This window comes from Lissotriton helveticus, chromosome 6 (genome assembly GCF_964261635.1).
Source record: "Lissotriton helveticus chromosome 6, aLisHel1.1, whole genome shotgun sequence".
Taxonomy (NCBI): Eukaryota; Metazoa; Chordata; class Amphibia; order Caudata; family Salamandridae; genus Lissotriton; species Lissotriton helveticus.
Window position 1 is genome coordinate 4656870 of NC_136067.1, and position 26007 is coordinate 4682876.

The following is a 26007-nucleotide window of genomic DNA, read 5'->3' on the forward strand; positions in this document are numbered from 1 at the left end:
GCCTCGCTTTGGCACAAGTCTCAGCTAGCCCAAAATCCCATTTCTAACAATGGTACATAAGATCTCAGAGTGTCGGGCAAGCATGCCCCCAGCTCCCTGATCCTGCATGTGGGAGCTAGATGCTAAATAAGGGTTCAGAGTGTCAGCAAGCATGCTCTCAGCTCTCTGGTCCTTACTTTTCACTGGCATCTCACGTATTTGGAGTAAAAGAGGCAGTAATATGAATCTAGCATCAACCAAGCATCAGCACATTCAATAGCTTTTCGAAGAAGACGCAGAAGCACAGAAGTCCAGTAAATAGGACACAGTATGAAATACAAATACAACACATCAGATCGTAGGCGAAAAGTTCAGAAAGAAGGCCTAGGGCAGTCCTGAGCCAACAGTAGGTGATACAGTACGAAAGAATGGTCCTACTCACAGCTGTCCTCTTTGCAAGCTTCGCCAGGTTCACGTCTTTGCCGAGGGGAAGAGATGCAGTCAGGGCCTGCAGGATGGACCTTCTCTGCTCCTCCGACGGAGCTTCGAGCCTCACTTCATGCAGGAAGGTGGTCTGCACATCCAGGACAACGTACCGTGGCCTGCTGGTTGTACCAATCACCAGCACCGGAAAGTCACTAGGATGGAAAGGAGAGGTTACTGTGAGCTGGTTGAGTCACAGGTTTGTGTGCATGTCCCGTGTAGACGCACACCGCAGCCCATTCATACAAGGAAGACACAGCGCTCCACAAGGACAGAGGGTTATTCCTACACTCTATGCCAGATGCGTCCCCTTCGAAGCCACCAAGAGATACAAGCAAGAGAAGGGGGCGGATGGAAAGGAGCTCGCCTCTGCTGAACAGCACCCCATGCCAACCACATGAGAGACTACCCTGCTCTAGAAGGCATTCAGGCCCTTTTAACGATACCAGCAGAAGAGGCCCTGGTGGCCTCTCACATCCAACCAAGAGCAGCAGCTCTTCTCGGAGGTAGCAGCCACACACACTCTCAGAGGAGGACTTTAGATCATCAACAACTGTACATCCAAGCTCAAACTACAAGGGGCTTCGGATCCCCTCTAGTGTGTGCCATTTCTTTGTCTTTTTCAGAAGGACGCAAACCCATAATTAATCTCCTAAAGTCGCTGATCCTTGCCTGTGACTCAAGGGCAGGGCTGGCTAATACGTGCAGGCACCTGAAGCGCCCCAAGGTACAGCAAACCTCACTCCCCTTGAAGCCCACTGCAGACCCCACACCACCTGCAGCGTTTACCAAAACAAGCACTGTCTCCAGTAAGCTCACATATCATCTACACATAGGAGGGGCGTTAGGAAGGCTTAAGGACACGTTACTTCCCTTCAGTAATGTCTCCTCTGGTAGAGACATGACCTGGCTGCAGATTCCTTACCTTTTCATTTCCCAGGCATCAGACTGGATCAGGAAGACTTTTCTTCGAGCAACATCAATGCGCGCTGCTAGATGGCATCGGTCGGCTACGCAGCCAGCCACGTCCACCCGGACAAAGGCAACCAGCCATGTCCACCCGGACAAAGGCAACCAGCCATGTCCACCCTGACAAAGGCAGCCAGCCATGTCCACCCAGGACAAAGGCAACCAGCCATGTCCACCCGGACAAAGGCAACTAGCCATGTCCACCCGGACAAAGGCAACCAGCCATGTCCACCCAGGACAAAGGCAACCAGCCATGTCCACCCGGACAAAGGCAACTAGCCATGTCCACCCAGACAAAGGCAGCCAGCCATGTCCACCCAGGACAAAGGCAGCCAGCCATGTCCACCCAGGACAAAGGCAGCCAGCCATGTCCACCCAGGACAAAGGCAGCCAGCCATGTCCACCCCAGACAAAGGCGCCAGCTATGTCCACCCCAGACAAAGGCGCCAGCTATGTCCACCCAGGACAAAGGCAGCCAGCCATATCCATCCTGGACAAAGGCAGCCAGCCATATCCATCCTGGACAAAGGCAACCAGCCATATCCATCCTGGACAAAGGCAGCCAGCAATGTCCACCCAGACAAAGGCAGCCAGCAATGTCCACCCAGACAAAGGCAGCCAGCCATGTCCATCCAGACAAAGGCGGCCAGCCATGTCCACCCTGGACCAAGGCAACCAGCCATGTCCACCCAGACAAAGGCAACCAGCCATGTCCACCCAGACAAAGGCAGCCAGCCATGTCCACCCAGACAAAGGCAGCCAGCAATGTCCACCCAGACAAAGGCAGCCAGCAATGTCCACCCAGACAAAGGCAGCCAGCAATGTCCACCCAGACAAAGGCAGCCAGCAATGTCCACCCAGACAAAGGCAGCCAGCCATGTCCACCCTGAACAAAGGCAGCCAGCCATGTCCACCCAGACAAAGGCACCCAGCCATGTCCACCCAGACAAAGGCACCCAGCCATGTCCATCCAGACAAAGGCAGCCAGCCATGTCCACCCTGGACCAAGGCAACCAGCCATGTCCACCCAGACAAAGGCAGTCAGCCATGTCCACCCTGGACCAAGGCAACCAGCCATGTCCACCCAGACAAAGGCAGCCAGCCATGTCCACCCAGACAAAGGCAGCCAGCAATGTCCACCCTGAACAAAGGCACCCAGCCATGTCCATCCAGACAAAGGCAGCCAGCCATGTCCACCCTGCACCAAGGCAACCAGCCATGTCCACCCAAGACAAAGGCAGCCAACCATGTCCACCCAGACAAAGGCAGCCAGCAATGTCCACCCTGGACAAAGGCAACCAGCAATGTCCACCCAGACAAAGGCAGCCAGCCATGTCCACCCCAGACAAAGGCAGCCAGCCATGTCCACCCTGGACCAAGGCAACCAGCCATGTCCACCCAGACAAAGGCACCCAGCCATGTCCACCCAGACAAAGGCACCCAGCCATGTCCACCCTGGACAAAGGCAGCCAGCCATGTCCACCCAGACAAAGGCAGCCAGCCATGTCTACCCTGGACAAAGGCAACCAGCAATGTCCACCCAGACAAAGGCAGCCAGCAATGTCCACCCTGGACAAAGGCAGCCAGCCATGTCCACCCCAGACAAAGGTACCCAGCCATGTCCACCCTGGTCACGGCAGCCAGCCATGTCCACCCTGGTCACGGCAGCCAGTCATGTCCACCCTGGTCACGGCAGCCAGCCATGTCCACCCTGGTCACGGCAGCCAGCCATGTCCACCCTGGTCACGGCAGCCAGCCATGTCCACCCTGGTCACGGCAGCCAGCCAGAGCAGCCTCATTGTGGGCACCCGTGCACAGGATGTGTCTCAATGGACACCACCATTCACCTGGTGCAGTGAAACACACACACAGAACATACACAAAGCACAGGCCTCCTTCAGATACCCCACTCTTGAGGGGAGACAATGGAGCCCAGTTTACAGGGCAGAGGCAGTCAGCAGTCTCCCACACACTACATATAACAGGGCCTGAGCCCCTGGAGTAGAATCCTGGCCCCGTCTCAGCAGTCGCCTCACAGCCCGCAGTGAAGGGGGCAGTATCCGCACTCACTCAAAACAGGAAACACTCACTGACAAACAGTAAAGAAACAATATAAGGTGCTTTTCATGGAGTAACACTGTCGAGTGGACTGGAGGAGAGAGGGAGGAGCAATGATTTCAATGCAAAGGTTCTTTGTCCCTCATCCCAGGAGGAGGCGAGGAGAGAAAAGGCGGGTTGTGTTCTCTGTCTGAGGCGCTGCCACAGTGACAAATACCTGGAGGTCCTCGTGATGTTACTTCCCTTCAGTAATGTCTCCTCTGGTAGAGACATGACCTGGCTGCAGATTCCTTACCTTTTCATTTCCCAGGCATCAGACTGGATCAGGAAGACTTTTCTTCGAGCAACATCAATGCGCGCTGCTAGATGGCATCGGTCGGCTACGCAGCCAGCCACGTCCACCCGGACAAAGGCAACCAGCCATGTCCACCCGGACAAAGGCAACCAGCCATGTCCACCCGGACAAAGGCAACCAGCCATGTCCACCCAGGACAAAGGCAACCAGCCATGTCCACCCTGACAAAGGCAGCCAGCCATGTCCACCCAGGACAAAGGCAACCAGCCATGTCCACCCGGACAAAGGCAACTAGCCATGTCCACCCGGACAAAGGCAACCAGCCATGTCCACCCAGGACAAAGGCAACCAGCCATGTCCACCCGGACAAAGGCAACTAGCCATGTCCACCCAGACAAAGGCAGCCAGCCATGTCCACCCAGGACAAAGGCAGCCAGCCATGTCCACCCAGGACAAAGGCAGCCAGCCATGTCCACCCAGGACAAAGGCAGCCAGCCATGTCCACCCCAGACAAAGGCGCCAGCTATGTCCACCCCAGACAAAGGCGCCAGCTATGTCCACCCAGGACAAAGGCAGCCAGCCATATCCATCCTGGACAAAGGCAGCCAGCCATATCCATCCTGGACAAAGGCAACCAGCCATATCCATCCTGGACAAAGGCAGCCAGCAATGTCCACCCAGACAAAGGCAGCCAGCAATGTCCACCCAGACAAAGGCAGCCAGCCATGTCCATCCAGACAAAGGCAGCCAGCAATGTCCACCCTGGACCAAGGCAACCAGCCATGTCCACCCAGACAAAGGCAACCAGCCATGTCCACCCAGACAAAGGCAGCCAGCCATGTCCACCCAGACAAAGGCAGCCAGCAATGTCCACCCTGGACCAAGGCAACCAGCCATGTCCACCCAGACAAAGGCAGCCAGCCATGTCCACCCAGACAAAGGCAGCCAGCCATGTCCACCCTGGACAAAGGCAGCCAGCCATGTCCACCCAGACAAAGGCAGCCAGCAATGTCCACCCTGAACAAAGGCAGCCAGCAATGTCCACCCTGAACAAAGGCACCCAGCCATGTCCATCCAGACAAAGGCAGCCAGCCATGTCCACCCTGCACCAAGGCAACCAGCCATGTCCACCCAAGACAAAGGCAGCCAACCATGTCCACCCAGACAAAGGCAGCCAGCAATGTCCACCCTGGACAAAGGCAACCAGCAATGTCCACCCAGACAAAGGCAGCCAGCCATGTCCACCCCAGACAAAGGCAGCCAGCCATGTCCACCCTGGACCAAGGCAACCAGCCATGTCCACCCAGACAAAGGCACCCAGCCATGTCCACCCAGACAAAGGCAGCCAGCCATGTCCACCCTGGACAAAGGCAGCCAGCCATGTCCACCCAAGACAAAGGCAACCAGCAATGTCCACCCAAGACAAAGGCAGCCAGCCATGTCTACCCTGGACAAAGGCAACCAGCAATGTCCACCCAGACAAAGGCAGCCAGCAATGTCCACCCTGGACAAAGGCAGCCAGCCATGTCCACCCTGGACAAAGGCAGCCAGCCATGTCCACCCCAGACAAAGGTACCCAGCCATGTCCACCCTGGTCACGGCAGCCAGCCATGTCCACCCTGGTCACGGCAGCCAGCCATGTCCACCCTGGTCACGGCAGGCAGCCAGAGCAGCCTCATTGTGGGCACCCGTGCACAGGATGTGTCTCAATGGACACCACCATTCACCTGGTGCAGTGAAACACACACACTGAACATACACAAAGCACAGGCCTCCTTCAGATACCCCACTCTTGAGGGGAGACAATGGAGCCCAGTTTACAGGGCAGAGGCAGTCAGCAGTCTCCCACACACTACATATAACAGGGCCTGAGCCCCTGGAGTAGAATCCTGGCCCCGTCTCAGCAGTCGCCTCACAGCCCGCAGTGAAGGGGGCAGTATCCGCACTCACTCAAAACAGGAAACACTCACTGACAAACAGTAAAGAAACAATATAAGGTGCTTTTCATGGAGTAACACTGTCGAGTGGACTGGAGGAGAGAGGGAGGAGCAATGATTTCAATGCAAAGGTTCTTTGTCCCTCATCCCAGGAGGAGGCGAGGAGAGAAAAGGCGGGTTGTGTTCTCTGTCTGAGGCGCTGCCACAGTGACAAATACCTGGAGGTCCTCGTGATGTCCAGTAGGAGGCGCTGCAGGGCTGCCACTGTCCTGGAGTCTTCGGTCACCCCATCCCGCTCTCGGCCCAGCAGATGGACATTCCTCAGCAGCAGCACGCAGGGCCGATACAGGGTGGCATGTGAGAAGGCAGCCTGTAGCTTTGCCTCAGCAGCTCCACTAGTGTCCCTGCAGAGGGTCACACTGTCCACCTGCAGGAAGACAGCAGAAGGTCACACTGGGCTCCTGCAGGAAGAAAGCCTGGGACAGAGTGAGGCAGAGCTATGGAGGAGACAGCACAGGTTGCAAAGCAGCAAACAGTAGAGTGGACAGAATACAAGCGTGAGCCGAGAAAGATTATCTCCCTGGTGATGTCCACCAAATGACAACAATATTTTCCTTGGAGACTTCAACATGCGCTGGGAAGACGAGGGCAACAGTTATGTGAACACTTTCACCTCCTTTCACAATGCAAATGACCAACAACAACACTGCCACAAACCCACTCACCACAAAGGGCAGTCTGCATCTGATAATCTCCAAATCCTCAAACCTAAAGACATCTGACCCCGTCCAGTCGACTGGTCGAACCACATGTAGATCCCGTTCTCTCTAACTGGCTCTTATACCAAAACATATGGGCAACTCAGGAAAGAGAAAGAAAATGCTACTTATCAGTATGCATCTGTTCTTGGCATGTAGAGCTGCAGATAGTACACTTTTGTATAGATCGCCACCTGGTGTTGGGCTCGGATGATTACATTTTGTCGTTTTCTTGGTAGAAGTCTCTTGTAGTCACGGGATAGGTGACTCCTCCCTTGGACGATAGTTCGCATGGGCATCGGCTCCATCCTCAGATTGTTTTTCACCATGAAGGGAAATGATGGAGTTTATAGGAAATAGAATAGATGTCCATGTAAGTGTATCTAATTAAGATAAAAACTGGAACAGATACAGGTCCCGGTGAGGCGGGTGGGCTACTCTGCAGCTCCACATGCCAAGAACAGATGCATACTGGTAAGTAGCATTTTCCGTTCGAGGCATATGAGCTGCAGATAGTACACTTTTCATAGACTGTATAGCAGTGGCTCCCTTAGCAGGGGTCGCCTGTATCCGTTGCAGTAGTTTGAAAAAGTGTCTTAAGAACAGCTTGGCCCACAGAAGCTTGGTGCTTGGCCTGCATGTGAACACAATAGTGTTTAGTGAACGTGTGTGTAGTAGACCAAGTTGCTGCTTTACAAATGTCTTCTAGGGGAATGTTCCCTAAGAATGCCATGGAAGCCCCTAGTTTGCGTGTTGAATGCGCTCTAGGGGGAATTGTTAAAGTACGTTTTGCTTTTTGATAGCATATTTGAATACATTTGTCTATCCAACTGGCAATTTCAGCTTTGGAGATGGGGTTGCCTTTATGAGGTGGAGAGAAAGCTACTAACAGTTATTTTGTTTTTCTAAAGGGTTAATCCTGTCTATGTAATAAAGTAAAGCTCTTTTGACGTCGAGCGTGTGAAGAGCTCTTTCTGCTATTGAATCAGGGTTTTGGAAAAATACTGGTAACTCTACTGATTGATTAAGATGGAAAGCAGAAATTACCTTTGGAAGACATTTTGGATTTGTTCTAAGAACCACTTTGTGAGGATGTATTTTTAAAAATGGTTCTTGTTCGGTTAAAGCCTGGATCTCACTTACTCTCCTAAGAGAGGTGATTGCGACAAGGAACGCTACTTTCCATGTAAGGAATTGTAATTCGCATTTGTGTAAAGGCTCAAAAGGGGGACCCATGAGTCTAGTAAGAACAATGTTTAGGTTCCACACCGTAGATGGTGGCGGTCTGGGAGGGATTAACCTTTTAAGGCCTTCCATGAAGGCTTTGATAGCAGGTACTCGAAACAATGACAAATGTTGTCTGTTTTGTAATTAGGCGGAAAGGGCAGCCAGATGTAATCTAATTGATGAGTATGCAAGATTGCATCTTCGTAGATGAAGTAAATAGCAAATAATGTTTTGTGCTGAAGCATCTAATGGGTCGATTTTGTTTTTTTAGCAGTACATAACAAATCTTTTCTACTTGGCTGCATAGCAAGCTCTAGTAGTGGGGTGTCTGGCTTCCTTAATAATATTCATACAGTCCGGTGGGAGGTTCAGGTAACCGAACTCTAAGACTTCAGGAGCCAGATTTCTAGATTCAGTTGCGCTGGATCTGGGTGCCTTATCTCTCCATGGTTCTGCATCAGCAGCTTTGGGGAGAGCCGTAATTTTTGATGAGGGACTAGTGATAGTTCGAGTAGTGTTGTGAACCTTGGTTGCCCATACGGGAGCAACTAGGATCATTTTGAGAGCTTGCGCACTACTAGTGGGATGAGTGGGAGTGGCGGAAAAGCGTCCGCAAATCTGCCTGACCAGTTCATCCATATCGCATTGCCCTTGGACAAAGGGTTTGGGAACCTGGCGGCAAGGTTGGGCATTTTGCATTTGAGTGTGTGGCGAACAGATCTATGTTTGGTTGGCCCCACATTTGGAAGAAAGGTTGAAGAACTTGTCGATGAAGTTCCCATTTGTGTATTTGTTGAGTCTGGCGACTTAACAGATCCGCTATCCGATTGTTTACTCCTGGAAGATGTTCCGCCAGGAGATATATGTTTTGTGGAACGGCCCGTCTCCATATGCTTTGTGCTAGGTGAGAGAGCTGCAGAGAATGTGTTCCTCCTTGCTTTTGTATGTAATACATTGCTGTCATATTGTCCGTCCAGACTAAGACAGTCTTGTTGAGAAGATGTAGTTGGAATGACTTTAAGGCTAGAAATATGGCCAGTAGTTCTAGATGATTGATGCGGAGCACTTTTTGTCGAGTGGTCCACCTGCCCTGAATTGTATGGTTTAGGAGATGGGCTCCCCAGCTGGTGAGCGATGCGTCCACTGTTAACACTATCTGCGGAAGGGCTCTTAGAACGGCCGTCCTATGGAAAGGTTTTGTGTGCTCCACCACACCAGATCTGTAAGTGGATCTTGGGCCTTGTTCCACTGACATGCTAAGCATTCCTGTAAAGGGTACATGCGAAGTCTTGCGTGAGGTACGATGAAAATGCAAGAGGCCATCATCCCTATGAGCTGCATAAACACTCGTGCTGGGAGAGAGTGTTGGGACTGAAACCGGTTGATGAGTGTTTGCATGCCGGCAATCCTGGCTGGATTGGGGTATGCTAGAGTTTTACAAGTGTTTATTGTGGCTCCTAGATACGGATGTATGTGGGAGGGTTGGAGCTGTGACCTGGTGTAGTTCAGTGTGAACCCCAAGTTGTGTAATTGTTGAATTGTTTGATATGTATGGTGAACACACTGGTTGTATGAGTTGGCTTTTATCAGTCAATCGTCCAGGTATGCAAACACATGAATTTGCAGTCTTCTCAAGTGCGCTGCTACTACTGCAAGGCACTTTGTGAAAACTCTGGGTGCTGTGGTCACCCCAAATGGAAGGACCTTAAACTGATAGTGCTGGCCGTCTACTGTGAACCTCAGGTATTTTTCGGTGAGCAGGGTGTATGGGAATGTGAAAGTAGACGTCCTTGAGATCTAGTGTGGCAAGGAAATCGCCTTGTTGAAGCAGGGGAAGAACCTGTTGGAGAGTGATCATGTGAAAATTATCTGATTGTATGTACAAATTGAGAGGTCTGAGGTCCAGTAGTAGCCTTAGGGTCCTGTCTTTTTGGGGGATTAGGAAATACAGGGAGTAAACCCCTGTTCCTTGATGTTGTATGGGAACTATGCGTGCTTTTGAAGCAGTGAAACAACCTCTTGTTTGAAGAGTGTTAAAGGTTCCTCGGACATTGATCGCTGTCTGGGTGGTATGTTGGTTGGAGTAGCAGTAAGTTCCAGGCAGTAACCATACTGGATAATTTGTCTTACCCACTTGTCCGTAGTGATGGAATTCCAGACAGGTAGAACTGTGATAGTCTGCCCCCGACCGGAGTGGAATGGTCTGGAGGGAAGTCACTGCTTATTACTGGGGGAGGTGCGAGTGTTGTTGTTACCTCGGCCTCTTCCTTTGTTGTTATTTCCCCTGTATCCGCCTCTAAAATATCCCCTGTTGGGGGATGTTTGTGTGGTGTTTTTGTATGAAGCAGTGGCTGCGCTGATGTTTTCGGATGCTCCCCTATAGAAGGAGCGTCGAAAGGAACCACGTGTGGATGAAGACTGCAATGCTCTCATGGATTTAGCAGTCTCTGTGTCCTTTTTCATTTTTTCTAGAGCGGTGTCTACAGCTGGTCCAAAAAGTTGTTGCTGATTGAACGGCTGATTGAGGATAGTAGTTTGTACCTCCTGTTTGAAGCCAGAGATGCGCAAAGAGGCATGTTGTCTGAGTAACACGCTAGTGTTAACTGCCCTAGAGGCGGTGTCTGCTGCATCAAGGGCACATTTGATTGATGCATTAGTTATTCATTTCTCCTCCTGAATTAAATCATTGGCCTTGGTCTTGTATTGATCTGGTAAATGTTGTAATAGGGTTTCTAGCTGGTCATAGCGAGCCCTATCTTACCTAGCATGTAATGCCTGTGTATTGGCTATCCGCCAGTGATTAGCTGCTTGAGCAGCAACTGGTTTGCCAGAAGCATCTAATAATTTAGACTCCTTGTCCGCAGGGGGTGCATCACCGGAGGTTTGAGAGTTGGCACGTTTTCCAGCGTTAGTTACCACTAGGGAATCTAAAGGGAGTTGACCTTTGATGTAGGCGGGATCACTGGGAGCGGGTTTATATTTTTTGTCAATTCTTGGATTCAGAATCCTAGCCCTAACAGGGTCCTTGAATATATCGGGGGCATGTTTAATGACGCCTTTTAACATTGGCAGGGTTGTACAGTCTTTAGTGACTGTTCAAAGGAGTCTAGTAGAAAGTCCTCCTCTGCAGAGGCCGAATGCATTGGGACACCATGGTACGGAGCCGCCCTATTTACAAGCTGGTTAAAACCAATATTGTCATCTGGGGAGATGGCTTTGTTGGGTATGCATGAGGGTCAGGGAGGTCTGGAGTATCTAATGGGTCATCATAATCGTTCCAATCGTCCTTTGGAACGTCTGGTTCGTCATCAGGGTGATCAAAAGGGTCAGTGTTGTCTCCCCTATCCCCTAAATCATCATCACCCGGTGGTAGTGGTGAGTTTGGTGGAAGTATAGGAGAGTGTGGAGGAGAGACCGGTTTAGTAGGAAGAACAGGAGAAGAGGGTTATAAAGGTGAAGTAGCACAGTCCTTCTTTACAGGCACTGCAGGAACGCCTAGGGTGTCCAATTTCCTTTTGTTGTGTGGAACAGTAGACATATGTTCTGTTTTAGGGTCTATATGAAGTATTTTTTGTGTTGGATCGATAGGATCCGGTCGAAAAAGTTCTTCCTTTTCAGTAGATACTTTCGGCGCCAATTTCTTCAGGTCCGAGCGAGGTTTGGATTTCTGCTCCAGAGCCTTGGAAGGTGGTTTTAGGTCCTTTGGCTTCGATGTGGAGGTGGAAATCTTTTTCGGTTCCGAATGTTTCGGTTTCGGATCCGATGCCTTTTCTTTCGCCACGGGGGTGGTCGTTGCCGAGGTCTTTTTGGGAGTAGGTTGCACTCCGTGCTTCGGTGCCGATGGCACCTGTGGGACAGTGATATGCAGTTTGCTGGGTCCCGAGCTAACGGAAGGCTTGTCCTTTATCTTTGGAGCCGGGGGCGGGGCTTTTGAAGCTTGTTTTTGGTCGCCCTGGGGCCAGCAGGCGAAGTCTTGACATGGGCCTTCTTTTTTGGGTGTGATTGGGGTTGGGGAAGTTGTACTCACTAGTTGACCTGGAGTGATGGGATTGTCTGAGTCAGAGTCGTCTGCTTCGGACACGATTTCCAGATCCTCAGAATCCTCTTCCGGGACATGGGGCCTTCATCGAAGATGTCCACCGGTACCAGAGCTGCCTGTTGCGCCATGATGTGTCGTCGGGCCCGGCGATCACGAATGGTCTTTTTGGATCGAAATGAGGCACAGGCCTGGCAATTATTTTCGTCGTGCTCGGGCGAGAGACACAGGTTACAGACCTTGTGGTGGTCACTGTATGGAAATTTAGCTCCACACTGGGGGCATTTTTTAAATGGAGTCCTCTCCATGAGCCGTAGGCCCGAACGGTGTCGATAGGCCTAGCGGCCCGTGACGACGCCGGAATGGAATATTTGAGGAGCGCGTCGAAGATAATGCAATCGAAAACAATACAGTCGAGTGAGTTTTTATGATGATTTGTGAGTCAAAAAGATTGGAGAATATGGTGCCGAACCGGAGCACAGAAGTTACAGCCGAACCCGATGGCGGAAAAAAACCAATCTGAAGATGGAGCGATGCCCAAGCACACTATCGTCCAAGGGAGAAGTCACCTATCTCGTGACTACAAAAAGACTTCTTAAAAGAAAACCACAGGGTGCAAGCATCCGAGCCCAACACCAGATGGAGATCTATGCAAAAGTGTACTATCTGCAGCTCATATGCCTCGAACATATGCATTTGGCAATGCTTTCCATTCGTTTCAATTCCTTGTCGGGTGTGTGGTGGGAAATTAATTACGATTCAGACGGCTGAATGATGCATGTACCACCAAGCTTTCAGGGTTGGGTGCTGTAGCAGAAACTTGGGGTCCCCAAGTGCTGATCAATGAGAGCTTCATTAAAGGGCAGAAGAGGTTCTTGGGTGGTAGTGGCAGGGTAAGCAGATCTGTAAGGTAAATTTTTTCCCCCCTTGCATGGGCAGAGTCAGGTCTAACACAGCAGCGGCTCCTCCACTATGGCAGCGGAGCGTCGCCCCACTGCTTTCTCGCATGGTGAGAAGCCGAAACATAAAATGGTAATAACTTTTAGTTATTACAATTTTATGTTTGCTTTGAGAGCGGGTGGGGCTGCTCTGCTTTCTGAGCAGGGCAGAGGAGGAGTGGTTTGCCCACTCCGGAGAGGGGGAGCCTGGTGACAATACACCTAGAGCAGGGGGAGGATATGACGGCCATGGGGAGGTGACAATACACCTAGAGCAGGAGGAGGATATAGCGGCCATGGGGGAGCCTGGCGACAATACACCTAGAGCAGGGGGAGGATATGGCGGCCATGGGGGAGCCTGGCGACAATACACCTAGAGCAGGAGGAGGATATGACGGCCATGAGGGGAGGTGACAATACACCTAGACCAGGGGGAGGATATGACGGCCATGAGGGGAGGTGACAATACACCTAGAGCAGGAGGAGGATATGACGGCCATGGGGAGGTGACAATACACCTAGAGCAGGAGGAGGATATGGCGGCCATGGGGGGAGGTGACAATACACCTAGAGCAGGAGGAGGATATGGCGGCCATGAGGGGAGGTGACAATACACCTAGAGCAGGGGAGGATATGACGGCCATGGGGAGGTGACAATACACCTTGAGCAGGAGGAGGATATAACGGCCATGGGGGAGCCTGGTCACAGTCCATATAGAGCAGCAGGAGGATATGTCCAAATTGGGGGAGAACTTGTCTTATATTCTCACTGACAATCTGCTGACAGCTTATCTGTCAAAAGACAGAGAGCAAGCTAGACTCTTACCGGGTATAAATGGAGGCTTAGGCGGCTGCAGGCAGCACGCACCGCTGTCATCTTGCCACTGCTGCTGGGTCCAGAGAACAGGATCCTTCCCCCTCCACGCAGGTCTGCCACGCTGGAAATAAAAATGACAACACCTGTCACCAGAACTACACAGCACAGGGGAAGCCTGCTCAACAGCTCTGTCCCTGAGCCCTGCCAGTCAGGCTGAAAGGCATCCACACGTCTCATACTAGGGCTTTAGTCCTCATCATAAAATGCCTTCACTCATGCCTCACTTCACCACGTCTATCTCAATCAAAGGTATTTATGCATGTTTCACTGTATGAATGTATATGGTACTCCTACAGCACGCTCAGCATCAATACGGCCCACTGTTGCCTGCCCACCACAATGAAAGCCCCCACACGTGCCCACCTGTAGCCAGCCCATCACACTCGACATGCAATTATGGTAAAAACGCCCATTTTTGGGATTCCTTTGATTCCTGCAGACGCAGATATTCAATGCGGTACAAAAGGGGGTGGTGATGGACGGAGCATCTGAACCAATCAAACACTCACACCCAGTCAACAGATCTGGGTTTAATCCATCACCGTTCTTTAGCCCACTCTGCCACCCCAGTTCAGACATGGCCATATGCAAATCAGTCTGACCTAGTGCCTCATGGGAACAGTCCAGCCCGAACTGCCAAGCCATGCCTTCCCTGGACCGGAAACAAGCTTCCTAGGACCGGTTTGTGCATGACAGCCATCTTCAGCCAGGCTTGCTTGAATCCAGTGGCAAAGTGAGCAAGCGACCCACGTCTGGGCATACCCTGCAAACTTAGGGCGGATAAAGCGATACTTAAGGGGATGATGGACGGAGCGTTTGAGCAAATCAAACACTCACCCCCAGTCAACTGATCTGGGTTTAATCCATCACCGTTCTTTAGCCCACTCTGCCACCCCAGTTCAGACATGGCCATATGCAAATCAGTCTCACCCTGTGCCTCATGGAAACAGTCCAGCCTGAACTGCCAAGCCATGCCTTCCCTGGACCGGAAACAAGCATCCTGGGACCGGTTTCGGATTCATAATCCTCATCAGCCAGGCTATCTTGAATCCAGTGGCCAAGTGAGCAAGGGAGTCACGTCCGAGCATACCCTGCCAACTTAGGGCGAACAAAGCAATACAAAAGGGGATGATGGACAGAGCGTTTGAGCAAATCAAACACTCACCCCCAGTCAACTGATCTGGGTTTAATCCATCACCATTCTTTAGCCCACTCAGCCACCCCAGTTCAGACATGGCCATATGCAAATCAGTCTGACCCTGTGCCTCATGGGAACAGTCCAGCCCGAACTGCCAAGCCATGCCTTCCCTGGACCGGAAACAAGCATCCTGGGACTGGTTTCGGATTCATAATCCTCATCAGCCAGGCTATCTTGAATCCAGTGGCCAAGTGAGCAAGGGACCCACGTCCGAGCATACCCTGCCAACTTAGGGCGAACAAAGCAATACAAAAGGGGATGATGGACGGAGCGTTTGAGCAAATCAAACACTCACCCCCAGTCAACTGATCTGGGTTTAATCCATCACCATTCTTTAGCCCACTCAGCCACCCCAGTTCAGACATGGCCATATGCATATCAGTCTGACCCTGTGCCTCATGGGAACAGTCCAGCCCGAACTGCCAAGCCATGCCTTCCCTGGACCAGAAACAAGCTTCCGAGGACCGGTTTCTGGCATTCCAGCCGTATTCAGCCAGGCTTGCTTGAATCCAGTGGCAAAGTGAGCAAGGGACTCACGTCTGAGCATACACTGCCAACTTACGACAAACAAAGCGGTACAAAAGGGGGTGGTGATGGACGGAGCATCTGAATCAATCATACACTCACACCCAGTCAAAAGATCTGGGTTTAATCCATCACCGTTCTTTAGCCCACTCTGCCACCCCAGTTCAGACATGGCCATATGCAAATCAGTCTGACCCTGTGCCTCATGGGAACAGTCCAGCCCGAACTGCCAAGCCATGCCTTCCCTGGACCGGAAACAAGCTTCCGAGGACCGGTTTCTGCCATTCCAGCCGTCTTCAGCCCGGCTTGCTTGAATCCAGTGGCAAAGTGAGCAAGGGCCTCACGTCTGGGCATACCCTGCCACACTTATGGCGGCCAAAAGCGGTACAAAAGGGGGTGGTGATGGACGGAGCATGTGAACCAATCAAACACTCACACCCAGTCAAAAGATCTGGGTTTGATCCATCACCGTTCTTTAGCCCACTCTGCCACCCCAGTTCAGACATGGCCATATGCAAATCAGTCTGACCCTGTGCCTCATGGGAACAGTCCAGCCCGAACTGCCAAGCCACGCCTTCCCTGGACTGGAAACAAGCTTCCGAGGACCGGTTTCTGGCATTCCAGCCATCTTCAGCCAGGCTTGCTTGAATCCAGTGGCAAAGTGAGCAAGGGACTCACGTCTGAGCATACACTGCCAACTTACGACAAACAAAGCGGTACAAAAGGGGGTGGTGATGGACGGAGCATCTGAATCAATCATACACTCACACCCAGTCAAAAGATCTGGGTTTAATCCATCACCGTTCTTTAGCCCACTCTGCCACCCCAGTTCAGACATGGCCATATGCAAATCAGTCTGACCCTGTGCCTCATGGGAACAGTCAAGCCCGAACTGCCAAGCCATGCCTTCCCTGGACCGGAAACAAGCTTCCAAGGACCGGTTTCTGCCATTCCAGCCGTCTTCAGCCCGGCTTGCTTGAATCCAGTGGCAAAGTGAGCAAGGGCCTCACGTCTGGGCATACCCTGCCACACTTATGGCGGCCAAAAGCGGTACAAAAGGGGGTGGTGATGGACGGAGCATGTGAACCAATCAAACACTCACACCCAGTCAAAAGATCTGGGTTTGATCCATCACCGTTCTTTAGCCCACTCTGCCACCCCAGTTCAGACATGGCCATATGCAAATCAGTCTGACCCTGTGCCTCATGGGAACAGTCCAGCCCGAACTGCCAAGCCAGGTCTTCTCTGGACCGGAAACAAGCATCCTAGGACCGGTTTCTGGCATTACAGCCGTCTTCAGCCAGGCTTGCTTGAATCCAGTGGCAAAGTGAGCAAGGGACCCACGTCTGGGCATACCCTGCAAACTTAGGGCGGATAAAGCGATACTTAAGGGGATGATGGACGGAGCGTTTGAGCAAATCAAACACTCACCCCCAGTCAACTGATCTGGGTTTAATCCATCACCGTTCTTTAGCCCACTCTGCCACCCCAGTTCAGACATGGCCATATGCAAATCAGTCTGACCCTGTGCCTCATGGGAACAGTCCAGCCCGAGCTGCCAAGCCATGTCTTCCCTGGACTGGATTCAAGCTTCCCAGGACCGGTTTCTGGCATTTCAGCCGTCTTCAGCCCGGCTTGCTTGAATCCAGTGGCAAAGTGATCAAGGGACTCACGTCTGAGCACACCCTGCCACACTTATGGCGGCCAAAGCGGTACAAAAGGGGGTGGTGATGGACGGAGCATCTGAATCAAACCCTCACACCCAGTCAACAGATCTGGGTTTAATCCATCACCGTTCTTTAGCCCACTCTGCCACCCCAGTTCAGAAATGGCAATGTGCTTGTGGTCTTAAGGTTGAAGGATCCTACAGTCAGTGCTTGTGGTCTTATGGCAAAGCCTACTGTACCCCTCCAGTCAGCAGCAGCTGATCTCATGTCAGAGGTGTGGAGAAAGACTGACTTCCTAACCGTTTTGGTGTAGTTCTTCCTAAGAATGCAGTCACTTCTATGGACAGGTGAGTTCCTCTTTCTCTTCCCAGGTCACAGTACAATGGCGCTCTGGAGGCTTTCACAGAATCAGGCCCAGTCTGGAGGAAGGGTAGCCGTCCAGCACAGACTCTTCCCCGGGTCCTCGCATTCAGGACTCCTTGGTACTAAGATGAGTACAGTGAACCCAGTACTGGCTGGCATGCGTGTGCTCCTTCAAGCCTAGAGGAGAATCTTTGCGTTAATCTTGGACAACAGACTGAGCCGACCAGGTCGGACTGGTTCAGGAGGGGTGTGTATTTGCTTCCATCTGGAACCTTGGTGAGCTCCATTGTGAATGGAGCTGATCACAGCGCAGGAAATGAGGGATGGTTGAGTTTCACATAGGCAGGGAAGCCATACACTGACATGAGAGGAGCGGCAGACCTCTTTAAAGGCCAGTATACAGAGCTTGTGGAGGGGTGCAGGCTGAGATGTCTGCAATGAACATCACTTCAGCACGACAGTAGCCTCCATTTTCAGCAGCACATAGACGTGAGCACCAGCACTCACCAGTCCATTCACAAATCACACATTCACATGGACACAGCAGGCATCCGCTCAGATATTTCCCAGACGTGATGAAGGCAAAGGACCCCAAATACGAGGACTGAACAAACTGCTTAAAGGGTAAAGCTTTTAGGAAGTTTCCCCAAAGGTGTACTAGCTTGAAACGCCTGAGCTGTGCCCTGCACTATAACCACTGTTAGTTAGACCATACTTGGAGATACCACTCAGAAAGGGGGGTATACTTCAGGTCTCCTTCTGGCTTCAGACCGTAGCTCTGATGTCAACAAAATCTTCAACTGTAGGAGCATGCCCTGTGGGCTTGTTGTAATTTAGCAATGATTAGGTTAAGCATTAGCAGAAGGCATCTTGTATTTAGAGACTATCTTGTCCGTTTACGGAATCCATTTTGTATTTCTGTCGGCCATTTTGTTTGCTATGTGCTCTGTCCTACCTTGCTGTTAACTGCTCTTGAAATCTGCCTAGAGACAAGATATATTTATCCTCTTCTGCTTTGCACATGCTCAGTTGAGCTTACAGCTGTCTCCAATTTGTAACTGTCAAGATGTGTCCACCAGAATTAGCTAACTGTCAGCCCCTCCCACTTGTTGCTAGCACACTCTCTGTATGACCTTATAAGTATTTGAAACCAACACTCTGTGCCTTGTACCGCCTTCATTTCAGCCCCTGTGTGGGTATAAAAGGACCAAGCTCCTTCCAGTTAATGTGCTACCTCATATTATACCGAAGGGTGTTGTGTGAATGTAGTTCCACCTCATGAGGTTTAATAAACTCTGTCTTTTCTATTCCAGATTCTGTGCCAACTTCTTACTATTGGTCTAAGGACTCTAAGCAGAGCAGGTTCTCACTCCCCACCTCCCCAGGCCCAGACAGCGGCCGCCATCTTGGGTGAGGGCTAGGACAGCGCGCTAGTGCTAAGGCCGATTTGGGGCCAGAGCACGATAAAATGGATCCCGCTTTCCGTCCGCGCAGCGGGCGCGCCGATGGCGCGCCAGAGGCAAGCCCGTCTGGGCCCATCCGGGCTCTGCCGGGCTCAGGGTGCGAACCTATGCCCGATTTCACTGATAGCTCCATTCTCTACTCCCGAAGTGAGCTTCTTGCCCTGAGACCCCGCAAGAATAAACATTGTCATTATATGCATAAATCTGAGCACATATTCACGCGCTGCGATCTGTGCAGCACAGACCCGTCGGGCTCAACGCATTATCACCCAGCCATTACGGACCTACGTATGGCTTCATTAAATTGTAGGTCCCTCCCGAAACATTCTCTTGAGCTTAACTTTTTGCTTCAGGATCATGACCTGGATATTCTGTTTCTCACAGAAACGTGGCTATCTACCAACTCTGAGGCCGACATTGTTAGCGCTCTCCCTACAGGATACCTTATCCACTCGCAGATCAGAACCTCGGGCAAAGGAGGTGGACTGGCTATTCTATATAAAAACCACCTAACTTGCAGGATGAAGGACGGCGGAATCGCGGATTCCGAAAACTGTCACTTCTGTTTCCAGCTTTCCCCTACTACCTCCTTTACAGGCCTTATACCGTCCCCCTGGGCACTCTGGTCACTTTACCAGCTCTCTCCTAGAAACGGTTACCGTTTTAGCCTCCTCCGCGCCTAACTTCACCATCTTAGGTGATCTGAATCTCCATTTCAACGAACCCTCTGACAAAGTAGCCTCTGACTTGCTACTTGATCTATCATCTTATGAGATTTATCTCAGGAATACAGGAGCCACACACAACAAAGGTCACCTTCTAGATCCGATACTTTCTAATATCGGGTCACTTCAAAACAGTCCCCAGTCTCCCCTCCCCTGGACAGACCATTTTCTCCTGACTTTCACTTGGCAGGTAGAGCGCAAAACTGCTCATACGCTCAGTACCTCCACTCACGATAGAATGTGGTCGAAACTTTCAGTGGAAAAGTGGACTGACATCCTAGATTGTTCCCTCCCACCCCCCGCTTTGGACCCCGTTGTGGCCGATACTAATTTTAAAAACTGGCTCTCTAATTCACTGGACTTAGTCCTACCAAAAAAAATCCTGAGGAAAAAGCAGGTCAGAACTGGCTCCGCTCCCTGGTATACTCCTGAGCTCAGAACCCTTAGGCAAGGCTGTAAGAGGCTTGAGCGTATCTGGAGAAGAAACTGGGATACGGCCAACAAAGACACCTATCGCGACTCGATCAGAGCGTATAAAGGCGCCCTCAGAAATGCCAAAACAACATTTTATGATCACAGAATCAAAAATGCCTCTAATTCGACGAGAGAGACCTACATGATTATGAAAGAACTCCTGAAGATCCCTGATCCCCCGTTACCCCAAGATCCCTCAGGCGCTAAATGCAATGAACTAGCCACTTACTTTGATCAGAAAATAATATAATTTCCACCCTACCCCAAACGGAGAGCCCCTCACACTATGAGATCTCGCCCCCAGACACATCCCCTCAGTTGAACACCTTTAATTTAATCTCTGACGAGGATTTCCTCAAAATCTTATCCAGCATCAAAAGTGGTTCTCCTAGTGACCCTGTCCCGATGCGTTTCTTAAAACAGATAGCCGCCTCCATTTCCACCCCGGCAACTGAGCTCATCAATCTCTCTCTTTCTCAGGGCATTGTGCCTCCCAGTTGGAAAGGGGCCAATGTCAAGGCCCTTCTTAAGAAACCCAATCTCGACCCTCTAGAGCTTGCCAACTTCAGATCGATCTCCCTTCTCCCAGGGCTCAGTAAGATCACAGAAAAAGTGGTGAATTACCAACTCTCCCACTTTTTGGAGTCCAATGATCGGTTGCGCGATTCCCAAACCGGATTCCGCCCAGGCCAAGGCACCGACACCGCTCTCCTCTCTGTCATCGAGGAGGCTAGGCGCATTCTGGATTCAGGAGGATCAGTGGCAGTGATCCTCCTGGACCTGAGTGTGGCCTTCGATACGGTGAACCACCGTATCTTGATCCACCGCCTGGCCGAAGCCGGAATACGAGGGTCCGCTCTGACCTGGCTATCGTCCTATCTTTCGAATCGCACCTTCCAAGTCTGGGAAGGCAACTCACAATCTGCCTTAATTCCCCTCCAGTGTGGTGTGCCGCAGGGCTCATCCTTGAGCCCCACATTGTTTAATGTGTATATGGCCCCCCTGGAGGAGGTGGTTGCCCCTTTCGGGATCAAAATAATAAGCTATGCCGACGATACCCAACTGGTCGTCTCACTTTCACAACTTAGCCAATGCCCTGACAATTTCCATCAATGCTTGACTAAGATCCATGACTGGATGTGTGACTCCTCACTCAAGCTTAACGGAGCAAAAACAGAAATCATGATGTTAGGCCACAAGTCGGCCTTTCTGCCCCCTTCCATCTGGCCGGCTTGTCTAGGGGACCCACCCACCCCAAAAAAGGAAATCAAAAGCCTGGGGGTTTGGTTTGAGCAGGACCTTTCGCTTAAGACACAAGCGAAAAAGACAGCAGGTACCTGCTTCAGTCTACTCCGTTCCGCCCGCAAAATCCTTCCCCTCCTCCCGCAGCATTCTAGGAGGCTTTTGATACAAGGTCTAGTTCTTTCTAGACTAGACTTCAGCAGCGCAATCTTCCTGGGAGCCCCGGAAGCTACAATTAACAAGCTTCAACAAACCCAAAATGCCGCTGCCAGGCTCTTAATGGGTATCCCCCTCAGGTCATCAGCTAAACCTGCTCTCAAAGCTCTTCACTGGCTCCCCGTACGAGGATTATTTTCAAATCCCTATGCATTGCCCACAAAATCCTCCAAGGTAAAGGACCCCCCGATTATGAGAAACCTGGTCACCCCCTACAAACCCAATAGACCCCTGCGTTCTGACAATGGGTTCCTGGCCACGGTGCCTAGAATCAAGAAAGCTCGCACCGGAGGCCGCCGCTTCTCGGTCAACGCGGCCTCACATTGGAATTCCCTCCCATTGCAACTTCGCGCAGAACCCAGTCTTCTCCGCTTTCGGAAATCTCTGAAAACTCTCCTCTTTCCCAAATGATTCCCCCCTTCCCTTCCATCCCCCCCCCTCTGAGTCTCACTCTATCTTAGCGCTGGGATGCCTTCTGGTAACCACGCGCTTTACAAAAACGCCAACAAAAAAAAAGAGAAGGGCAAATCCCTTGCACTAGTAGGCCTGGCTGAGGCTTGCTACCACAAGCTCACAGAATTGTTGCGATCAAAGGAGAGAATCAGGCAAGGCCGTCCATCAGTGTGTGGAGAGCGTCACAGCAAAGGACTCTCGGTCAGCAAAGGGAAGTGGTCCTGCAGCTCGTCAGCTGCCCAGCTGTCTCCTTCTCCAGCCCTACTCTACATCCCAAAGTATAGCTAGCCACCACAGTGACAGACAGGACCAAGCAGCACAGAGCAAGAGAGAGCACACAGAGATCTTCCTTACAGACAAGATCACTGCATTGTTGCAACACCAGGCCCAGCATTGCCAACACAACAGCTATCAGTGATTCTGGAATCACCTACAGATCCCTCATGGAATGAGAAACAACATGCAAAATCAGTGTTGCTGCATCGACTTCCTCTCTATCCCCTAAGGCCACTCTTCATTGTCTGGAAAAATCCATCCAAATTTGACCTGGAGGATATGTCCCCAGTCATGCTGCTGCCACAGGATATCGATTTGGAAAAAGAGTCCTGCTTCTGAACAAATCAACATTCAGGGGCCAGTTGTTAAGTGGGTCGGACTGTACATTACTCAAGAATAATTCAGCACCAGCTGACACTACAGAGTGAGACTGCTACACCACTGACAGACACCCACAGAGAGACAAACTGTAAAGAAAGCGACAAACAGATCCTGAATGTGCCCACATGAGAGACAATCACTACACACAGACGAACACAGCTCCCACTGATACCTGGCACCACACACACCAGGAAGACAACGATCAAGGGAAGTCAGAGACATAATTATTAGTGGGAGAAATACATCACAGCCAGCCCTCAGAGTCAAGGAAACATCTCAGACCATATCCAACACTCAGAGACCTGTTCAACCACATCAACAGTAGTAAACATGACTTGTCCTTCATGGTCAGCAGGTTTATTTCAATACAATCAGCAGAAGTGTCAACAGAGCAGCACCAGCCCCTTCCGTCCTCATGCTGAGAAGAAAAGGCGAGGACTAACGCTAGACTTACCTGTTCCTGAGGTGCGGCTGAAGAATACTGCAGATCTGATCCACAGCATGCGAGAGACCAGCAGGAGAGAGGCTGCTCCAGAACACATGGCCGTCACTGGAGGGGAAGGATGGCACATAGCTGTGTGTGGGACCTGCCTAGGGGAGATGGAGACAAGAGCACAGGCTGAGGAGGGTCAGACTCGACCTGCCTAAGGGAAATAGAAACAGGAGCACAGATAAACCTGCCTAAGGGAGAAGGAAACAGGCACAGATCAACCTGCCTAATGTAGAAGGAAACAAGCTCAGATCCACCTGCCTAGGGGAGAAGGAAACAAGCTGGGATCAACCTGCCTAGGGGAGATGAAAACAAGCTCACATCAACCTGCCTAGGGGAGACGGAAACAGGCACAGATCAACCTGCCTAGAGGAGATGGAAACAAGCTCAGATCAACCTGCGTAGGGGAGACGGAAACAGGCACAGATCAACCTGCCAAGGAGAGACGGAAACAAGCTCAGATCAACCTGCCTAGGGGAGATGGAAACACGCTCACATCAACCTGCCTTGGGGAGATAGAAACTAGCTCACATCAACCTGCCTAGGGGAGATAGAAACAAGCTCACATCAACCTGCCTAAGGGAAATAGAAACAGGAGCACAGATCAGCCTGCCTAGGGGAGATAGAAACAAGAGCACAGATCAACCTGCCTAGGGGAGAAGGAAACAGGCACAGATCAACCTGCATAGGGGAGACGGAAACAAGCTCAGATCAACCTGCCTAAGGGAAATAGAAACAAGCTCAAATCAACCTGCCTAGGGGAGAAGGAAACAAGCTCAGATCCACCTGCCTAGGGGAGAAGGAAACAAGCTCAGCTCAACCTGCCTAGAGATGGAAACAGGCACAGATCAACCTGCCTAAGGGAGACGGAAACAGGCACAGATCAACCTGCCTAGGGGAGAAGGAAACAAGCACAGATCAACCTGCCTAGGGGAGAAGGAAACAAGAGCACAGATCAACCTGCCTAGGGGAGACGGAAACAGACACAGATCAACCTGCCTAGGGGAGATGGAAACAGGCACAGATCAACCAGCCTAGGGGAGACGGAAACAGGCACAGATCAACCTGCCTAGGGGAGATGGAAACAAGCTCAGATCAGCCTAGTCTCACCCAGCGTTGTCTCACCTGGTACAGTGTTGTGTTATTTGTGTCCGCCAGGTACCCGAAAGATGGTTTTTCCCCCTCTCGGCCAACAATCTTCTTCACTTTAAAGTAGATATCTGGGCATCTGAAAGAGAATAGAAACATCTGAACCTAGGCGGATCCTCTGCTCCCATTTCTTGGCGCTACACGGGGACAGTCATCTCTCTGCCCAGTGCTGGCTCACACTTCCCACCTACCTGGGATCAGCTTCTGGGTTCACCTCTAGATACGCAGGCTGGTCACGCGTTGGAACACACAGAACATCCCCAACCTGCACTGCCCTGAAAGAGGAAAGGTAGCAGTCAATGGCAGTCGTCTGAAGGAAAGAAGGCACACATTCCTGTTCTCACTCTGTCATTCCATCACATCGAAGGCTCCCTCCACGACTGCTACAGCCATCTCTGGAACAAACATGCATTTCCAGTCTCCTACAAGGGGATTGGCTGCATAGGACTGAGGTCAAACATCAAAGTTGTATAAAGAGGGCGAGTGGATTCAGAGACCTTGTGCCCACAGCAGTGGCCTACCAGGAACAGGAAGAGAATGTAAGCGTATGTGGGTATCTATGTAAAGCGAGCCTCAGGCAACAAAATGCTGCACAGGGAGCATGAGAGGAGATGAGGGGGCCACCATCTATTGCCCTGGGCTCGCTCTACAGAAACACCATCAAATGCACAGTCTCTTCCGGTTCCTGGTGGCCACAGCTGTATCACAAGAGTTGAGTTTAGGGAGGGGCGGGACTTTCTAAAGAGACAAGATGTAGTGTTCTTTCAAGGGGCATTTCCTGGGCATTTCCGGTCCAGGGAAGACATGGCTTGGCAGTTCGGGCTGAACTGTTCCCATGAGGCACAGGGTCAGACTAATTTGCATATGGCCATGGCTGAACTGGGGTGGCGGAGTGAGCTAAAGAATGGTGATGGATTAAACCCAGATCAGTTGACTGGGGGTGAGTGTTTGATTTGCTCAAACGCTCTGTCCATCATCCCCTTTTGTATCGCTTTGTTCGCCCTAAGTGTGGCAGGGTATGCTCAGACGTGAGTCCCTTGCTCACTTGGCCACTGGATTCAAGATAGCCTGGCTGATGAGGATTATGAATCCGAAACCGGTCCCAGGATGCTTGTTTCCGGTCCAGGGAAGACATGGCTTGGCAGTTCGGGCTGAACTGTTCCCATGAGGCACAGGGTCAGACTGATTTGCATATGGCCATGTCTGAACTGGGGTGGCTGAGTGAACTAAAGAATGGTGATGGATTAAACCCAGATCAGTTGACTGGGGGTGAGTGTTTGATTTGCTCAAACGTTCCGTCCATCATCCCCTTTTGTATCGCTCAGCTCCACAGGCAGCGTCCTATCCCAAGGAAGATCCCCTCTCAGGTCCGCAGGTAGCTTCCTATCCCAAGGAAGGTCCCATCTCAGCTCCACAGGCAGTGACCTATCCCGAGGAAGGTCCCATCTCAGGTACGCAGACGGCATCTTATCCCAAGGAAGGCCCGATCTCCGATCCGCAGGCAGCAGCCTATCCCAAGGAAAGCCCTATCTCCGATCCGCATGCAGCATCCTATCCCAAGGAAAGCCCTATCTCCGATCCGCAGGCAGCAGCCTATCCCAAGGAAGGTCCCATCTCAGCTCCGCAGGCAGTGTCCTATACCGAGGATGGTCCCAGCTCAGGTATGCAGGCAGCATCCTATCCCGAGGAAGTTCCCATCTCAGCTCCGCAGACAGCGTCCTATCCGGTGGAAGGTCCCATCTCAGGTAGGCAGGAAGCATCCTATCCCAAGGAAGGTCCCATCTCAGCTCCGCAGGCAGTGTCCTATACCGAGGAAGGTCCCATCTCA

General features: G+C 51.4%; 1 protein-coding gene across 1 annotated transcript in view; it reads right to left on the reverse strand.

The window, feature by feature from the left end:
• Positions 1–26007, reverse strand: part of PEX6 (peroxisomal biogenesis factor 6) — a 110198-nt gene that overhangs the window by 64978 nt on the left and 19213 nt on the right. The window contains exons 3-8 of the mRNA XM_078647236.1: positions 24371–24454; positions 24156–24258; positions 22995–23131; positions 13507–13618; positions 5940–6148; positions 422–617 (exon numbers count right to left, since the gene is read on the reverse strand). Of these exons, the coding sequence (XP_078503362.1) occupies positions 422–617; positions 5940–6148; positions 13507–13618; positions 22995–23131; positions 24156–24258; positions 24371–24454 (841 nt within the window). The remainder of the gene's footprint in view (positions 1–421; positions 618–5939; positions 6149–13506; positions 13619–22994; positions 23132–24155; positions 24259–24370; positions 24455–26007) is intronic.